Below are 16,906 nucleotides of genomic sequence, written 5' to 3' on the forward strand. Positions count from 1 at the left end.
TACATCCAATCGGAAAATTACATTGGGTGGGCCACAGATGCAGGTGGGCCGTAGCTACGCAACTGGGTCAAAGAAAGAAAGTTTTCCAGAAAATTGATTCTAATTACTTTAAATTTCTTTAAATTAATTTAAAGAAACACAAAGGACACTTAATTTCTAGCGATTATCGCCGATTTGATTGCACAGATACTATTTAAACTAAACTGAGCTAGATAATGACATCTCTGAATTCAATAATGAAATGCCTTTAACTGAAAATTGAGTGTTTAATCTTATCATTATACATTACTGACACTCTATCCTCCAATTTGATACTGTTAAGTGCTTTGACACAACCTGTATTGTAAAAGCGCTATATAAATAAAGGTGACTTGACTTGACTTAAATAAATGGATGCACAATGCGCTTTATGAGGTTTAAATGAATGAATGAATGAGTTGACTTTCTGACTTCATGGCCTCAGGAACTGTAAAAAAATGTACATCAAACTGCAACAGAGCTTTACAGTAGGGCTACATTTCCAAGTACTTTTGCTCAAACAGACAAAACAGAACAAACGTGTCAATAAACTGAAGGATTCTTACCTTCCTGTCCATTCGCCATAACCTCAGTCCATAAAAGCCCTGTGGAAACAAGTGATTGAATTCACTTTCAGAGAACCAATTTTATATCGTTGCTAATACATAAAGCATCATCTCAATGATAACGACATTACTAAACATTGATTAGTGTCAGATGTAACTACTGACACATTAAAAATATGCGATGAGTGGACAGAAATAGTTTAAAATGGGATTTACTGTAGAAACCTGTTCACAATGCACACAAACTAACCCAGACACATATGGTCACACCATTTGGCATAGCACCCCCATTGAAAAATTCTGGAAACACATGCAGTAAATTACTCCATGTGGTGCTAGCTAATGCCAAGAAAACAGTCCTCATGAACTGGAAATCAAGGAACACCATACATATTGCATCTGGGAAAAACCTACTAATAGTTTGCATGTAAAACCTGTCCATTTCTGTCCAAAACAATATGTTAAACTTACACACGTCTTGGTCATCCCTTGTCACCTTCCAGCAGTCATGAATCTGACCTTATTTTTTTCCTGAAACTAACCACAACTATTCACCTCCACCTACATTCACATACGATGGGGGTGGAGGTGGGGAGGAAGGCAGACTGGGAAGATGTGATAACACTAATTTATGTTAAATCTAATTACATTTATTTAAATATTAAGGAATTGTTTGATTGGATTTACTGGGACCCCTGTAGGCCCTTTCATCGCAGGCTCTGTCTGGTGAGGTGGGGATTTGTTGTGGATGGGGTTATGTGAGGCCTGGGGCTCGTGCCTTTGTAACCCCCCTGGGTCCTAACCACCACACCTCTTTCTTGTTCCGAGTGGGCCTCGAACCCAGGTCTCTGGTATGGGAGGCAGGCACACTAACAAGGATGCTAAAGACTGCAGCCACTAGTGCGCCTCTTGAGATCAGGGGAGTGAGGTTTACCTGCACAGCACCTACCCGCTGGCCTCTGTTACACCTTCCTGCTGTCTCCCTGTCAATTCCGTGATGGGCTCACAGAAGTGATACCAATGTAAGTCAGTGACAGGCATCAGCTGTGCTCCACGCACGGAAACCCTTAGCATCAATATGCCGACGCGATACTGGGAAATGTATCGTCATCATTATTGTTCAGAACAGGGTAGGTTTAGGGTAGGGGTGCGGTCAGGTACTCCAGTGAAAGTATAACTGCATCGGAGTCACTCTTTTTACGTGGTCCGATGCAGCGCTGGTGTTGAACCAGTGAATCCGTGCATGGACCACGGTTGATGCCTTCTGTGAGCCCATCACGGAATTTTCGGCGATTCCGTGATGCCACCACAGATTCGGGGTTAATTAAGTCCGTGAACATTACACGGAATTCTGTGAGATCAGGTTGAATAAAAACATAGGTGTGGTGATGGCCTGGACTTTGCCTCAGGTTGTTTATTTATTTATTTATTTTAAATTCTGTTTCTATTCTATCTAGAAAAAAGAAAGAAAAACCCCATAAATTCTGCCTAATTTTTTAATTATCATGAAAATAAACAACAACTTGACTCTCTAACACTAGCTCTATCTATTTTCTATCTACTTTTTATTGTTTTAATTTGTTATATAACTTGCTATGTGTATTGCGTTAGACTAACCAGGGCTTGTCACAACACTTATGTATTCTTGTTCTTTTGTTGATTTTGATTGCTTCTATTGCCCTCATTTGTAAGTCGCTTTGGATAAAAGCATCTGCTAAATGATTAAATGTAAATGTAATGTAAATATGTGTGTGATGTTCTGGGGAGGGGGGAGGGTCTTGGCCCAATTCCCCCTTAGTTTGTTTATTATAATTATAATAATTATCATTATTACTCTCATTATAGTCATTTTATTGTTTCTACTGTAGCTATACAGTATTTGTTATATGTTTTTAGAAATAGAATCAGTTGATGACATATTTCTGTGGAATCACTGCCAGACCAAAGACATAAAGACCGACAAATTTACATACACAAAAGAGCACCTGTTTAACACAAACTTTGATTAATAAAGTAGATGTAAAAAATACACTGAGAAAAACTATGCCAGAGACAAGCAAATTCCTGACCTACACAACCTCTTACTGTTCAAAAGATTGGGGTCAGTAATATATTTTAATAACTTTATACTTTTATTCATCACGGGTGCATCAAATTGGTCAAAAGTGGCAGTAAAGACATTTTTAATATTATAAAAATATATATTTCAATTAAATATTGTTATTTTATACTACTTTTTTCAACATTGCTAATAATTAGAAATGTTTCTTGAGTAGCATATCATTATATTAGGATGATTTCTGAAGGACCACGTGATGCTGAGGACTGGAGTAATGATGCTGAAAATTCAGCTTTGATCAGCAATAAATTACATTTTACAATATATTCTCATAAAAAAACAGCTATTTTAAATTGTATTAATATTTCACAGCTTTTACTGTATTTTTGATCAAATGCATGCAGCCTTTTTAAACATAAAATCATCTTTCAAGAATTAGAAAAATCTTATTAATCCCAGACTTCTGATAGATAGATAGATAGATAGAGATAAAAGATATATGTTGTACTTTACCCAGCAAGATCCACAGGCACTTGAATTTGTTCATCATGGCTGATTGAAGGCATCTGTCTCTTTTTTGGATGATGAGTTTGAGTTTTTTACATTTTATGGAGGACATCTCATTTAAATGTGCATCATGTGACATTTTGTCTCTCCTCCCTTCCATCTATATCACACCGCCCATCTCTCTCTTACATGCTGCATTTTTTTTTTTTATATCAGTCTGTATTTTGTGCACAGTTCTTTATTGTCATGTACACTGTGCAAAAGCCTAATGTTAATATTTGCCTATAATAAGCATGCAGTAACATTGTGTGCTGTTTTTGTATATTTGCATATCTCGCTCTCACTGGTTGAGTCTGACATACAGCTTTCAAAAAGTGAAAGTAATAGAGTGGCTCAGGTATGACATCAGAACCCGGAAGACTAATTAGCTTAGTTCCTTCAAGATTTCCCTATGGAGTTTTATAATGGTGTTTTTAAATTGATAAAATAAAGCCTGTGGTGAACAGAACTTGTCAATACTTTAATGTTTTGTTCTACAGCATAACCTGCCCACACTCAAACTCTAAATTGTCTCATCTAGTTATTTATTAGAAACTTACTTTTTTTTTTTCTCCAAAAATAAACATAACTGGTTCAAAATGCAATTATTTGTATGAGTGTGTGTAGTTAAAAGAAAGAAAAAAACAAACAAACAAACAAACATTAAAGTATCATCACATTCAGAATCTGAATCAGAAAAGGGTTACGGTTACAGTCTTTATTTTACTCATTGAGAGTCGTGGTGAATTCAAGCACTCACATTCTCTGTCTGTTTTAGTTTAAGGTCTCTAATGAAATAAATTAAACAGAATACAAAATTATTTTGTTTGCTTTATATTATTATCAGACATGTTCACAAGTATCTGAGGTCAAAGTCCAAGTCAAGTCTCAAGTCAATGAGGTTGAGTCTAAATCTTTATTTTTGCGACTTTATTTTTGCAATCGAGTCCAAGTCACAGACTCAAGTTTCCGTCTCTGTTAGTAATAAAACTCTGTAATACATTCAAATTTTCCGTTAATATTCAACAAGTATGCAGTTATGTAATTTAAACAAATCTTTGGATAGTAATAGCCACCCTGTTCTTTAAAGTGCCCCTATCATGGATTTTTGAAACTGAGCTGTCATGTAGTGTGTAACACAGCTCTAAGTGTATGAAAACATCCTGCAAAATTTTAAATCTGAAAGTGCACCGGGTCTCTCAAAAGAAAGAGTTCGACTCTGAATCATTGAAACAAATCGTTTTTAAAATGAATCCCAAGCTGTTTCATGTTGATGTCAACATGAAACAATAGCATACAGCCTGCCCACTTGTTGCGCGCGGTGTCCCTTGGGGCAAACGCTGAGTGGTACCTAAGGGACCACAAGGAAATGATCTCCGTCTGATGTCTACTGCCAAAGTCTTTGCAGAGCGGGCAGCACTATAGTGATGCATACAAGAGCAGAGTGGTCACCTGAAATGACAACATTAAGAAAAGCATAACTGTTGTTAATTTTGTTTCGTTTTAGTTTTTCAATTAATTTGACATTTTTATTTTATTTCAGTTTACAAAATAGTTTTTTCATCAATCGGTTTTGTCTTAATTTTAGTTTTTGTTTATGAAAATATGGTTGTGTTCCACCGAGCTCAATGCACCAGTAAAAAAGCTCAGTACTAGAGCTAATCTGTGTACGTTAGGGTGGCCCTTATTTTTCGACTTTTGAAATCTTCTGTTTTTACCTGCCCAGTCAACTCTCCTTCATGAGTAATGGAAACAAACCAAATTTCTCTTAGATTGGACTACATTTGAGGTGTTCTCAACAAAGTTGAATTTCTGTCTTATTGACCATAACAGCATGTAATTAATAATTATACATAGCCATTAGTAAACTGTGGATTAGGTTAAAAACGAGAACACAGAACAGTGATGTTAGTCTTAAAAGGTTAAATTACGTTGGCGCCGATAGCCTTGTGGGCAGCGTGCTGACATGTAGCACGTTTGCACTTCAGGCATCCCGAGTTTGAGTCCCAGCTCACGGACCTTTCCCAATCCCGTCCCCCTCTCTCTCCCACTTTGCTTACTGTCCTATCGAAATAAAGGCATAAAACATCAAAAATAAAATATTTTAAAAACGTTAGATTACAACGCTGCTGATCAGAACTGATCTTTGAAAAATTACGAAACAATCTAAATCGTGATGACAATCCGACATATTCTTCAGCCTCAGAAACTGTAAACAGATTTTAGTGCTCTCTGACAATCTGCATAATGAGCTGCATTTGTTCTTCAGTCTTTCTTGCATTTGTATTGCTCCAAAATCTTCGTTTAGGAAGGATAACGAAGAAGTTGCAAGTGTTCTGCCATTGCTGTGACATTTTACCAAGTGTAGAAACCCAAATTCAGAATTTCTGCTCTGCATTTATCCCATCCAAGTGCACATACACAGCAGTGAACACACACCGGAGCAGTGGGCAGCCATTTGGCCCCCCGTCCATGGTTACTGAAGTTGGAAGAGAGCTTCCCCCCTAGGGTCACCCTAGTGTACATGTATTTAATGTGCAGATTAACAAGAAACATAACACTGCTGTGTGAAAGGAAACCGATCGAACAAATGTCATGCTGTGCCAGTTCAGTAACTCACACACCAGATGTATTACAATGCAACAGCATAAGGCTGTTTACACTGGACGCGACAAAGCGAGCGTTGAAAATCATCTGAACTTTTGTTTTGGCCGCGGAAGCTTTGTCTTGAACGCACTTCATTCCACGAAACGTTTATTCCTTCTTCTTGTTTATTCAAGTAGATAATTGAAAAAAAAAAAAAATGAAGAGACAAATTATACCAAATGAAACTCGTTCCAAAAAAGGGATTCTACAAACAAAAACGTATGAAGCAGAAACGTACACAAATTATGTCTGACCCTCTCCCTGTCTTCCAGCGCGCTGCCGTCCAATTTACCATGCCCTTATTGGCTCAAAGATGCAGTCCAACGGTGGCCGAAAGTTTCCTGCATGTTTGGTCTTTTACCTGCGATTCTGCAAAGTTTATTTAATTTATCAGGATGTAGTTTCACTTTTAATCTAGCTCTCATATATATTCTCACATATCCTGAGGGAGACACACCCCCTCCTCAGAAGAACATAATTCTTCAAAGGTTTTCAATCTTTATCATAATAATAAGTGACTGCTGTGAAATTGAGACCATTTTACCAGTCACACTGAGGCCTTTAGAATGATCCTAAACATGAAAAGTTTAAAATCATAGATTCTTAAGATATAATAACTACAATATAAAAGGATAGTAACTTGAGTTCTTGACACTTCCAAGTCAACTTTCAGTGACCTGGGCCATACATCCAGGAGGGAAGGAGGGACACTTAAAGGTATGAAGGTAAGGTTGGGTGAAGGGACAGTTGAACAAATCGTAGATCTTCTCTTCAGATTAGAATGTTTATTATTTTATTGCATGGCATCTGCTTTGTTCCAGACGTTCTGGCTTCACAAGGAGATCAAAGCAAGCTTACATACTGTAGACCTGCTCTAAAATATTTCCCTCCCTTTTAGGGAAACCAACATACTTAGGGTGACCATACGTGCAATTTTTCCCGGACGCACCCTGGCCAGGACTTCTATATTGCTTTGATTCAAAGTACCTCGAGAGCGTTTCGAAACAAAAGGAACTGATGTCATAAACTGATCGGTCTGCACACGCAAACAAAGCCAAATCCTAGATATTTTAGGCAATATAGAAATCCTGGCCAGGATGCGTCCAGGAAAAAGGGCACGTATGATCACCCTAAACATACTGGTTGTATGTTGGAAGCACATTTGGTACAATGTAAAAAAATAATTGTAATTTTAACTGTAAAAGTTTGTAAAAACGCTACAGAAAAAAAAAATTATAATAGGTTAACAGCAAGTTCACGTACTATTATACAGTGAAAAACTGTAAAAGATCTAACCAGACATTTAATGTAATTTTACAGTAAAATGCTGTTAATTGTAAAGTTTTTAGAAGTAAAAACAACAAATCAATGTATAATTTACAGTCAAAACCTGTAAACTGAAATTCCCAGAATTCCCTGTGTGACACTCCACATTTGAAAGTATTTTGTTTAAATAATCATGTTTTTTTTGTTTTGTTTTTTTATAGTTTTTGTTATCAGTTATGTACATTTGGGCTTTATGTTACATCTTCGGTTGTTTAATGACAGTTTATTGCATAATTTAAGTATCATGTGTTTTACCATGATGGTGTTTTGTGTTTGCATGAATGACTCTGTGCACCTTCTGTATATCAGTATATACTTCTGCTTGTGGCGAAGCTACCTGTGATGAGCTTTGATTCTTCAATTGGCTTTCTCTTTTACCACCTGCATTATTACGGTGGTTGTCAGTGTGCTAAAAGTACAAAACAAATTTTAATAGCAGTGTGCATTGTTGAATTTACTGGTTTACATTAAAATTTTATTGTTTGTAAATTACAGTTTACAAGTCAAGTAAATTACAGTTTAAATGTACAAGTCATTGGTGTTTGGTAAAGAGTTCTTGGCTCAAGATCTGCATTTAAAGTCACACCAGAGGTGTTCAGCTCGGATTAGGACTTGGCTTTCTGCAGACCAGTCAAGTTCTTCCACACTGACTCGATCATTTCTTTTTGAGCCTTGTCTTATACACACGCACACATATTCTCCAATCGATAGACACTTCCATGACCTTAATCCTGAAATTAAAGAGTTAACATATATAGGTGCTGAAAAAGTAGCGAACCATAGAAGAGAAGCCTACTGGATAAATCAGTTAAAATGCACGTCTTTTGATCTCTCTTCTTTTCTTTAATTAAATATTGTGTATGTATCATTAGTGTACTTTATTCTTCATGCTGTAACGGCCTGATGTGTCCAGTCACCCTCCGCTCAAACTCTAATTGAAGGTTTGAAAAATGTTTGTGATTGGATATTTTGTGACTTGAAGGTTGTGGTTTGATAATTAGGTCTCCCATCCAGGAACTGACCAGATTCATTACATTGTGTGCATAGCACTCATGACACAACAGATAATAATATTGACACAGCGTATGTGACATAGCATAAGCAAAACCAGTCAATGCTGCCCCCGAGGACACCCTAGACCGGAAGAAGTGGAGAGCGAAGTGCCAAACAGCGGACCCTGCACCAGTGCGGGATAAACGCTAGGAAAGAGAGCATATGTTCAAATTTGGTGAAAATACTGTTTAGTTTGGTATGCAGAAACATGCTGTTGGTTTCCAAGGTTAAAAACATGGAAAACAAAAATACATAAATACAAATAAAAGTAGAAAATGCAAATGCTAAGGTGGATTTCTACTGTGAAGGCACAATGGAAATGCAGTGCTTCATTACAGAACATGCAGCCTCGTCTCCACCACATTCAAATTAACACGCTTCCAAAGAATTACAGCAACAAAGACCAACACAGAGAAAGAATTCAGGAAAAATATGTGAATGAGGAAGAAAAATGAAAAGCGCTTTTATAATAAACAAATAATGTGACGCTGAATGACGGAAGAGAGCAGATATGATAATCATAGTTTGAAGCTGCAGACAGAAACACCAGACTCAGGACAGAAACACACCACCTCTGAAGTAAGAACAACACACATGTGCATTCTTTAACTAATATTATATTTTTTTAATATTAATATTGTCTTGATAATTGTGCACTGTGCATTGTGCATTTATGTTCCTGTTAAGATCTGTGAATATTTAAAATATGAGTTTGTCTATATTTTTATTCTTCAGAAATGGACCAAACTCTATATTTCATTCTTCTTCTCATCGGTGAGTGTGTTTGTCGGTTTATTTATGGTTTATGGCTTCATTCGGTTTGACCCTGTTATGAAAAGCATTAAAGCAAAGCCTCTCTTTCACAGCTCTCTGCTCCGTATCTGAATGTGTTCAGCATCAGTATCACTTTATAAATGAGAAGAAGACCTGGACTGAAGCTCAGAGATACTGCAGAGAATTACACAGATCTGGCCACCGCTGACAACATGAACGACATGAACGAGCTGAACGAGCTGAAGAAGAGCGTGAATAATGGACGTGTCTGGATTGGGCTGCAGAAGACGGGTCGTGATGAATGGCACTGGTCTTCAGGTGAACCTGCGCTTGATCTGAACTGGGGACCTAAACAACCAGCTGGCAGAGATGACTGTGCGATGATGCTGAATGGAAAATTTGAGGATTTGCCATGTAGTGATAACCGACATTTCATCTGCAACAACAGTGAGTTAATTTATGCATTCACCATATACCAAGTTTTAATGCAATACTGAACACTATTACTTTTTAATTTGATTGTGAGTATAGAGGGGACTGTGCATATTTGTCACACTTTCAGTGCTATTTCAGACAATTTCTGTATAGATACAATATTTGCCTGAATAAAAGACTTCATTCACTGAACAAACTTTGATCCTTTTTTGTCACACCTTATTGTCACGAATCCGGTTCGTGGTCTTCAGTCCACTCGCCATCAGAGGTCGCCTTTCCTTCATATTGACTCTCGCACCACACAGACTGTTGCACGTCACACTGAACTGCATTTCCCATCATCCATTGCACTTATCACACAACTGTCATCAATCACATGCTCACCTGAGAGCTATTACACACACTATATAAAACACATTCAGTTCCTGATCTAGTTGCTGAGTATTGTTCTGCGTTTTGCACTCTCCAAGTGTTAGCTGCTTTACCGAGGCATATCGTTCGCCGATCAAAGACCCACGCTTGTCCTAGGATTACCGTGTCTTGCCCATGCCATACCTGTTTGCCGTTGTTCGACCCTGCCTGTGTTTATGACAACGTTTCTGTCTAAATAAAGCCTTGCAAATGGATCCGCATGTCTCGATGTTCCCGTTACACTTATGTGGTAAAGGAAACTTGCAATGAAAGAGCCTAAAATATCGTAACAGTGATCTATATGGAACTCATAATATTAATAATACAAATAAAGCAGTGAGTATAGGTGATACGAATGCAGAGAAATATAATACAGTGATTCAGTCGTGAAGCTATTCACAGAGCAGGGTTGACAGTCAGTTGATGTGCTCCTGAATGTTCCTCTCTGTGCGACTGTCTCTGTGTGTGTTTCATTTAACAGTTTGAACACACACATTCCAGCCAATCAGAATTGAGAATTTAGATAGACAATGGTATAATTTTTAAATATCTTGTATCGTGAATATTTAATATATCACCAGCTGTAGAAGCAGCTAAATTCTTTGAATGACATGTTTCTGATGTTTCTGCCGCTGCTCCTGTTCACATCTAAATCATTAAGGAGCATGAGAACAATGAACAAACTATTCATGAATCTTTTCTCATCTGTTTTTCTTAAAGCGAACACAGGACTCGTCTTTGTCAATCAGATGATGAACTGGACAGACGCTCAGAGTTACTGCAGACAGAATCACATTGATCTGGTCAGTGTGAGGAACCAGAATGAGAGTCAACAGGTTCAGAAGATCATTAGTGATAGACAGTTATCTGGATCACAAGTCTGGATCGGTCTGTTCAGAGTCAGAGACTCGTGGCAGTGGTCAGATCAGAGTGACTCCTCATTCAGATACTGGAGCACTGGTGAACCTAATAATGATGGAGGTGTTGAAAACTGTACAGCTGTCAGTCAGAACGATGGATTGACGTCTCTTGCACCGATCAATATTCTTTTGTGTGTCATGAAGGTGAGCAGATCCTCACAAAACACACACAATCCATCATCACCTCCAGATCTCTTAAAGTTGCTTCTACATGTCTGACATGACAAATTCATCCACAGAGTTTGTTCTGCATGTTGTGTTTGATCAGTCTCTCTCTAGTTTCTGCTTGTGTTTGTTTGGTTTCCAGATAAACTGATTGTGATCAGAGAGAGTCTGACGTGGTCTGAAGCTCTGAGATACTGCAGACAGAACCATGTGGATCTGGTCTCGGTTCATTCAGAAGAGATTCAGCATGAGGTGGTGAACGTGGTTAAACGGGCGTCTACTGCGGAGGTGTGGATGGGTTTACACAACTACTGCGTCATGAACATGTGGCTCTGGCTGAGTGGAGAGGTCGTGTGCTATCAGAACTGGGCTCCAGGGAACGGAACGACTCCAGAAAACTGCAAACTCGAGAAGAGAAAAGGAGCAGTTCAGTCTGGAGGAGATCAGCGCTGGATCAGCCGTCCTGAAACTCACAAACTCAACTTCATCTGCAGCAGATATTAAGAGTAAAAAAAAAAAAAACATGTGAAGTTGTGCTTACTTACATTAACGGTTTTCATACTTTATTATTATTCTGATTTACTTTTATGTTTCATTTGTTCTTTAGTAAGTTCTGAGTGAATCTGCTTGTGTTTTAAAAGTGGAAAAAAGTCTGTTGTATTTATGCATTTTAATTATCGTGACATAATGTGCTCTTAACACAAATGTTTAATATTTTTTAGGTTGTCTAATTTAATAACATTATATGTGTCTTTTAAGAAACTCTTTGTATATCTGGTGTGGTTACGAGTATTTATGTTTTGCATTAATCATATCTTTCTAACACAAACACATGATAACAATATCAGCTCAATTAAACTCTTCTACAGCCAGGATTGTCGTCTCCTGACCATTTCCTGGTTTTCCCTCGAAATCACTTTGAGCTGTAAATTATATATACAAATGTGTAGAATTTAAATTTGATTGTTGATTTATTAGGTCAATATTTAGGATATTTTGTCACTTACAAACATAGTAATGTCACAGTGTCCAGCTGTAGTGCCCATGAACTCCTCTAGAGGGCACTCCATCCCAGACCTTTCTTGACAAACTTGTTTTATCCACTTGTATTTGTGATTGTTTGTTTGCTGCCTGCTCAGACCATTCTTCTTCTTCTTCATCTTCTTCTTCTTCATTTAACAAGAGGAAGGATTCTGCTCCCAGATTATCCTGATTGCTACAAAAGTCTAATGTAGGTCACTTTGTTAAATTATACCTTCAAAATGATTTGACAAAATTAAAATGATTTGAAAAAATTGATAAAATGATTTTTTTTTTCACGCACACACATGATAAACTATATAGACAAAAGTATTGGGTCACCCCCTTCTAATGAACAGGTTTGACTACTTGAGTAATTTCCATGAGTACAAATCTTAATGTTTAAGCATATATTGATATTCTTGGGAATTGTGTGCTTCTAATTTTAAAGCAACAGTTTGGACAGGACTCTTTTCTATTCTAACATGACAATGCCTCTGTGTATAAGGCAAGGTTCAAAAAGAAATGATTGATCGAGTCAGTGTGGAAGAACTTGACTGGTCTGCAGAAAGCAAAGTCCTAATCCAGCTGAACACCTCTTCTGTGATTTTAAATGCAGACCTTGAACCAAAAACTCTTTACCAAACACCAATGACTTGTGCATACACTGCATATACAGTATGTACACCTTCTTTAGAACAGTAAAATACACTTCCTAAACTGTGGCAAAGATGGAATCATAATTCATGTATTTAAAATTGTATTTCCATCTCTGTTGCAACAGTTTTGGAAGTGTCTAAACCCGTATGTACAAGTCATTGGTTGTAAGTCATATAAGAAGAGAGCAATTACACCTGCATACATAGCCTAGTGAAATAATGTGGACCTTCTCTGTGCCTATATTTCCATAGTTAAAGAGTTGAGTGTGCTGTTACTGTTGACTTTTATTTGCATGTGTCATTACATTGTGTGCATAGCACTCATGACACAACAGATAATAATATTGACACAGCGTATGTGACATAGCAGAAGCAAAACAAGTCAATGCCAAGTCAATGCTGCCCCCGAGGACACCCTAGACCGGAAGAAGTGGAGAGCGAAGTGCCAAACAGCGGACCCTGCACCAGTGCGGGATAAACGCTAGGAAAGAGAGCATATGTTCAAATTTGGTGAAAATACTGTTTAGTTTGGTATGCAGAAACATGCTGTTGGTTTCCAAGGTTAAAAACATGGAAAACAAAAATACATAAATACAAATAAAAGTAGAAAATGCAAATGCTAAGGTGGATTTCTACTGTGAAGGCACAATGGAAATGCAGTGCTTCATTACAGAACATGCAGCCTCGTCTCCACCACATTCAAATTAACACGCTTCCAAAGAATTACAGCAACAAAGACCAACACAGAGAAAGAATTCAGGAAAAATATGTGAATGAGGAAGAAAAATGAAAAGCGCTTTTATAATAAACAAATAATGTGACGCTGAATGACGGAAGAGAGCAGATATGATAATCATAGTTTGAAGCTGCAGACAGAAACACCAGACTCAGGACAGAAACACACCACCTCTGAAGTAAGAACAACACACATGTGCATTCTTTAACTAATATTATATTTTTTTAATATTAATATTGTCTTGATAATTGTGCACTGTGCATTGTGCATTTATGTTCCTGTTAAGATCTGTGAATATTTAAAATATGAGTTTGTCTATATTTTTATTCTTCAGAAATGGACCAAACTCTATATTTCATTCTTCTTCTCATCGGTGAGTGTGTTTGTCGGTTTATTTATGGTTTATGGCTTCATTCGGTTTGACCCTGTTATGAAAAGCATTAAAGCAAAGCCTCTCTTTCACAGCTCTCTGCTCCGTATCTGAATGTGTTCAGCATCAGTATCACTTTATAAATGAGAAGAAGACCTGGACTGAAGCTCAGAGATACTGCAGAGAGAATTACACAGATCTGGCCACCGCTGACAACATGAACGACATGAACGAGCTGAACGAGCTGAAGAAGAGCGTGAATAATGGACGTGTCTGGATTGGGCTGCAGAAGACGGGTCGTGATGAATGGCACCGGTCTTCAGGTGAACCTGCGCTCTATCTGAACTGGGGACCTGGACAACCAGCTGGCAGAGATGACTGTGCGATGATGCTGAATGGAAAATTTGAGGATTTGCCATGTAGTGATAACCGACATTTCATCTGCAACAACAGTGAGTTAATTTATGCATTCACCATATACCAAGTTTTAATGCAATACTGAACACTATTACTTTTTAATTTGATTGTGAGTATAGAGGGGACTGTGCATATTTGTCACACTTTCAGTGCTATTTCAGACAATTTCTGTATAGATACAATATTTGCCTGAATAAAAGACTTCATTCACTGAACAAACTTTGATCCTTTTTTGTCACACCTTATTGTCACGAATCCGGTTCGTGGTCTTCAGTCCACTCGCCATCAGAGGTCGCCTTTCCTTCATATTGACTCTCGCACCACACAGACTGTTGCACGTCACACTGAACTGCATTTCCCATCATCCATTGCACTTATCACACAACTGTCATCAATCACATGCTCACCTGAGAGCTATTACACACACTATATAAAACACATTCAGTTCCTGATCTAGTTGCTGAGTATTGTTCTGCGTTTTGCACTCTCCAAGTGTTAGCTGCTTTACCGAGGCATATCGTTCGCCGATCAAAGACCCACGCTTGTCCTAGGATTACCGTGTCTTGCCCATGCCATACCTGTTTGCCGTTGTTCGACCCTGCCTGTGTTTATGACAACGTTTCTGTCTAAATAAAGCCTTGCAAATGGATCCGCATGTCTCGATGTTCCCGTTACACTTATGTGGTAAAGGAAACTTGCAATGAAAGAGCCTAAAATATCGTAACAGTGATCTATATGGAACTCATAATATTAATAATACAAATAAAGCAGTGAGTATAGGTGATACGAATGCAGAGAAATATAATACAGTGATTCAGTCGTGAAGCTATTCACAGAGCAGGGTTGACAGTCAGTTGATGTGCTCCTGAATGTTCCTCTCTGTGCGACTGTCTCTGTGTGTGTTTCATTTAACAGTTTGAACACACACATTCCAGCCAATCAGAATTGAGAATTTAGATAGACAATGGTATAATTTTAAAATATCTTGTATCGTGAATATTTAATATATCACCAGCTGTAGAAGCAGCTAAATTCTTTGAATGACATGTTTCTGATGTTTCTGCCGCTGCTCCTGTTCACATCTAAATCATTAAGGAGCATGAGAACAATGAACAAACTATTCATGAATCTTTTCTCATCTGTTTTTCTTAAAGCAAACACAGGACTCGTCTTTGTCAATCAGAGGATGAACTGGAGAGACGCTCAGAGTTACTGCAGACAGAATCACATTGATCTGGTCAGTGTGAGGAACCAGAATGAGAGTCTACAGGTTCAGAAGATCATTAGTGATCAAGTGTTATCTGGACCACAAGTCTGGATCGGTCTGTTCAGAGACTCATGGCAGTGGTCAGATCAGAGTGACTCCTCATTCAGATACTGGAGCACTGGTGAACCTAATAATGCTGGAGGTGATGAAAACTGTACAGCTGTCAGTCAGAACGCTCAGGGACGATGGATTGACGTCTCTTGCAACCACCAGTTTCCTTTTGTGTGTCATAAAGGTGAGCAGATCCTCACAAAACACACACAATCCATCATCACCTCCAGATCTCTTAAAGTTGCTGCTACATGTCTGACATGACAAATTCATCCACAGAGTTTGTTCTGCATGTTGTGTTTGATCAGTCTCTCTCTAGTTTCTGCTTGTGTTTGTTTGGTTTCCAGATAAACTGATTGTGATCAGAGAGAGTCTGACGTGGTCTGAAGCTCTGAGATACTGCAGACAGAATCATGTGGATCTGGTCTCGGTTCATTCAGAAGAGATTCAGCATGAGGTGGTGAACGTGGTTAAACGGGCGCCTACTGCGGAGGTGTGGATGGGTTTACACAACTACTGCGTCATGAACATGTGGCTCTGGCTGAGTGGAGAGGTCGTGTGCTATCAGAACTGGGCTCCAGGGAACGGAACGACTCCAGAAAACTGCAAACTCGAGAAGAGAAAAGGAGCAGTTCAGTCTGGAGGAGATCAGCGCTGGATCAGCCGTCCTGAAACTCACAAACTCAACTTCATCTGCAGCAGATATTAAGAGTAAAAAAAAAAAACATGTGAAGTTGTGCTTACTTACATTAACGGTTTTCATACTTTATTATTATTCTGATTTACTTTTATGTTTCATTTGTTCTTTAGTAAGTTCTGAGTGAATCTGCTTGTGTTTTAAAAGTGGAAAAAGTCTGTTGTATTTATGCATTTTAATTATCGTGACATAATGTGCTCTTAACACAAATGTTTAATATTTTTAGGTTGTCTAATTTAATAACATTATATGTGTCTTTTAAGAAACTCTTTGTATATCTGGTGTGGTTACAGTATTTATGTTTTGCATTAATCATATCTTTCTAACACAAACACATGATAACAATATCAGCTCAATTAAACTCTTCTACAGCCAGGATTGTCGCCTCCTGACCATTTCCTGGTTTTCCTCGAAATCACTTTGAGCTGTAAATTATATATACAAATGTGTAGAATTTAAATTTGATTGTTGATTTATTAGGTCAATATTTAGGATATTTTGTCACTTACAAACATAGTAATGTCACAGTGTCCAGCTGTAGTGCCCATGAACTCCTCTAGAGGGCACTCCATCCCAGACCTTTCTTGACAAACTTGTTTTATCCACTTGTATTTGTGATTGTTTGTTTGCTGCCTGCTCAGACCATTCTTCTTCTTCTTCTTCTTCTTCTTCTTCTTCATTTAACAAGAGGAAGGATTCTGCTCCCAGATTATCCTGATTGCTACAAAAGTCTAATGTAGGTCACTTTGTTAAATTATACCTTCAAAATG

The 16,906-nt window shown here is 37.9% G+C and overlaps 1 protein-coding gene and 1 pseudogene across 1 annotated transcript; both read left to right on the top strand.

Moving 5' to 3' along the window:
* The first annotated feature begins 8,760 nt into the window (after nt 1–8,760).
* On the top strand, nt 8,761–12,133 carry LOC131544674 (macrophage mannose receptor 1-like; annotated as a pseudogene).
* A 1,356-nt stretch (nt 12,134–13,489) lies between these two features.
* Nucleotides 13,490–16,148, top strand: LOC131544673 (macrophage mannose receptor 1-like). The gene is made up of 5 exons (XM_058783055.1): nt 13,490–13,512; nt 13,669–13,707; nt 13,800–14,156; nt 15,276–15,623; nt 15,787–16,148. The coding sequence occupies exons 2-5, from the start codon at nt 13,671–13,673 to the stop codon at nt 16,146–16,148; spliced, it is 1,104 nt and encodes a 367-aa protein (XP_058639038.1). The 5' UTR covers nt 13,490–13,512; nt 13,669–13,670.
* The last annotated feature ends 758 nt before the right edge of the window (nt 16,149–16,906 follow it).

The sequence above is a fragment of the Onychostoma macrolepis genome, chromosome 07 (assembly GCF_012432095.1).
Source record: "Onychostoma macrolepis isolate SWU-2019 chromosome 07, ASM1243209v1, whole genome shotgun sequence".
NCBI lineage: Eukaryota > Metazoa > Chordata > Actinopteri > Cypriniformes > Cyprinidae > Onychostoma > Onychostoma macrolepis.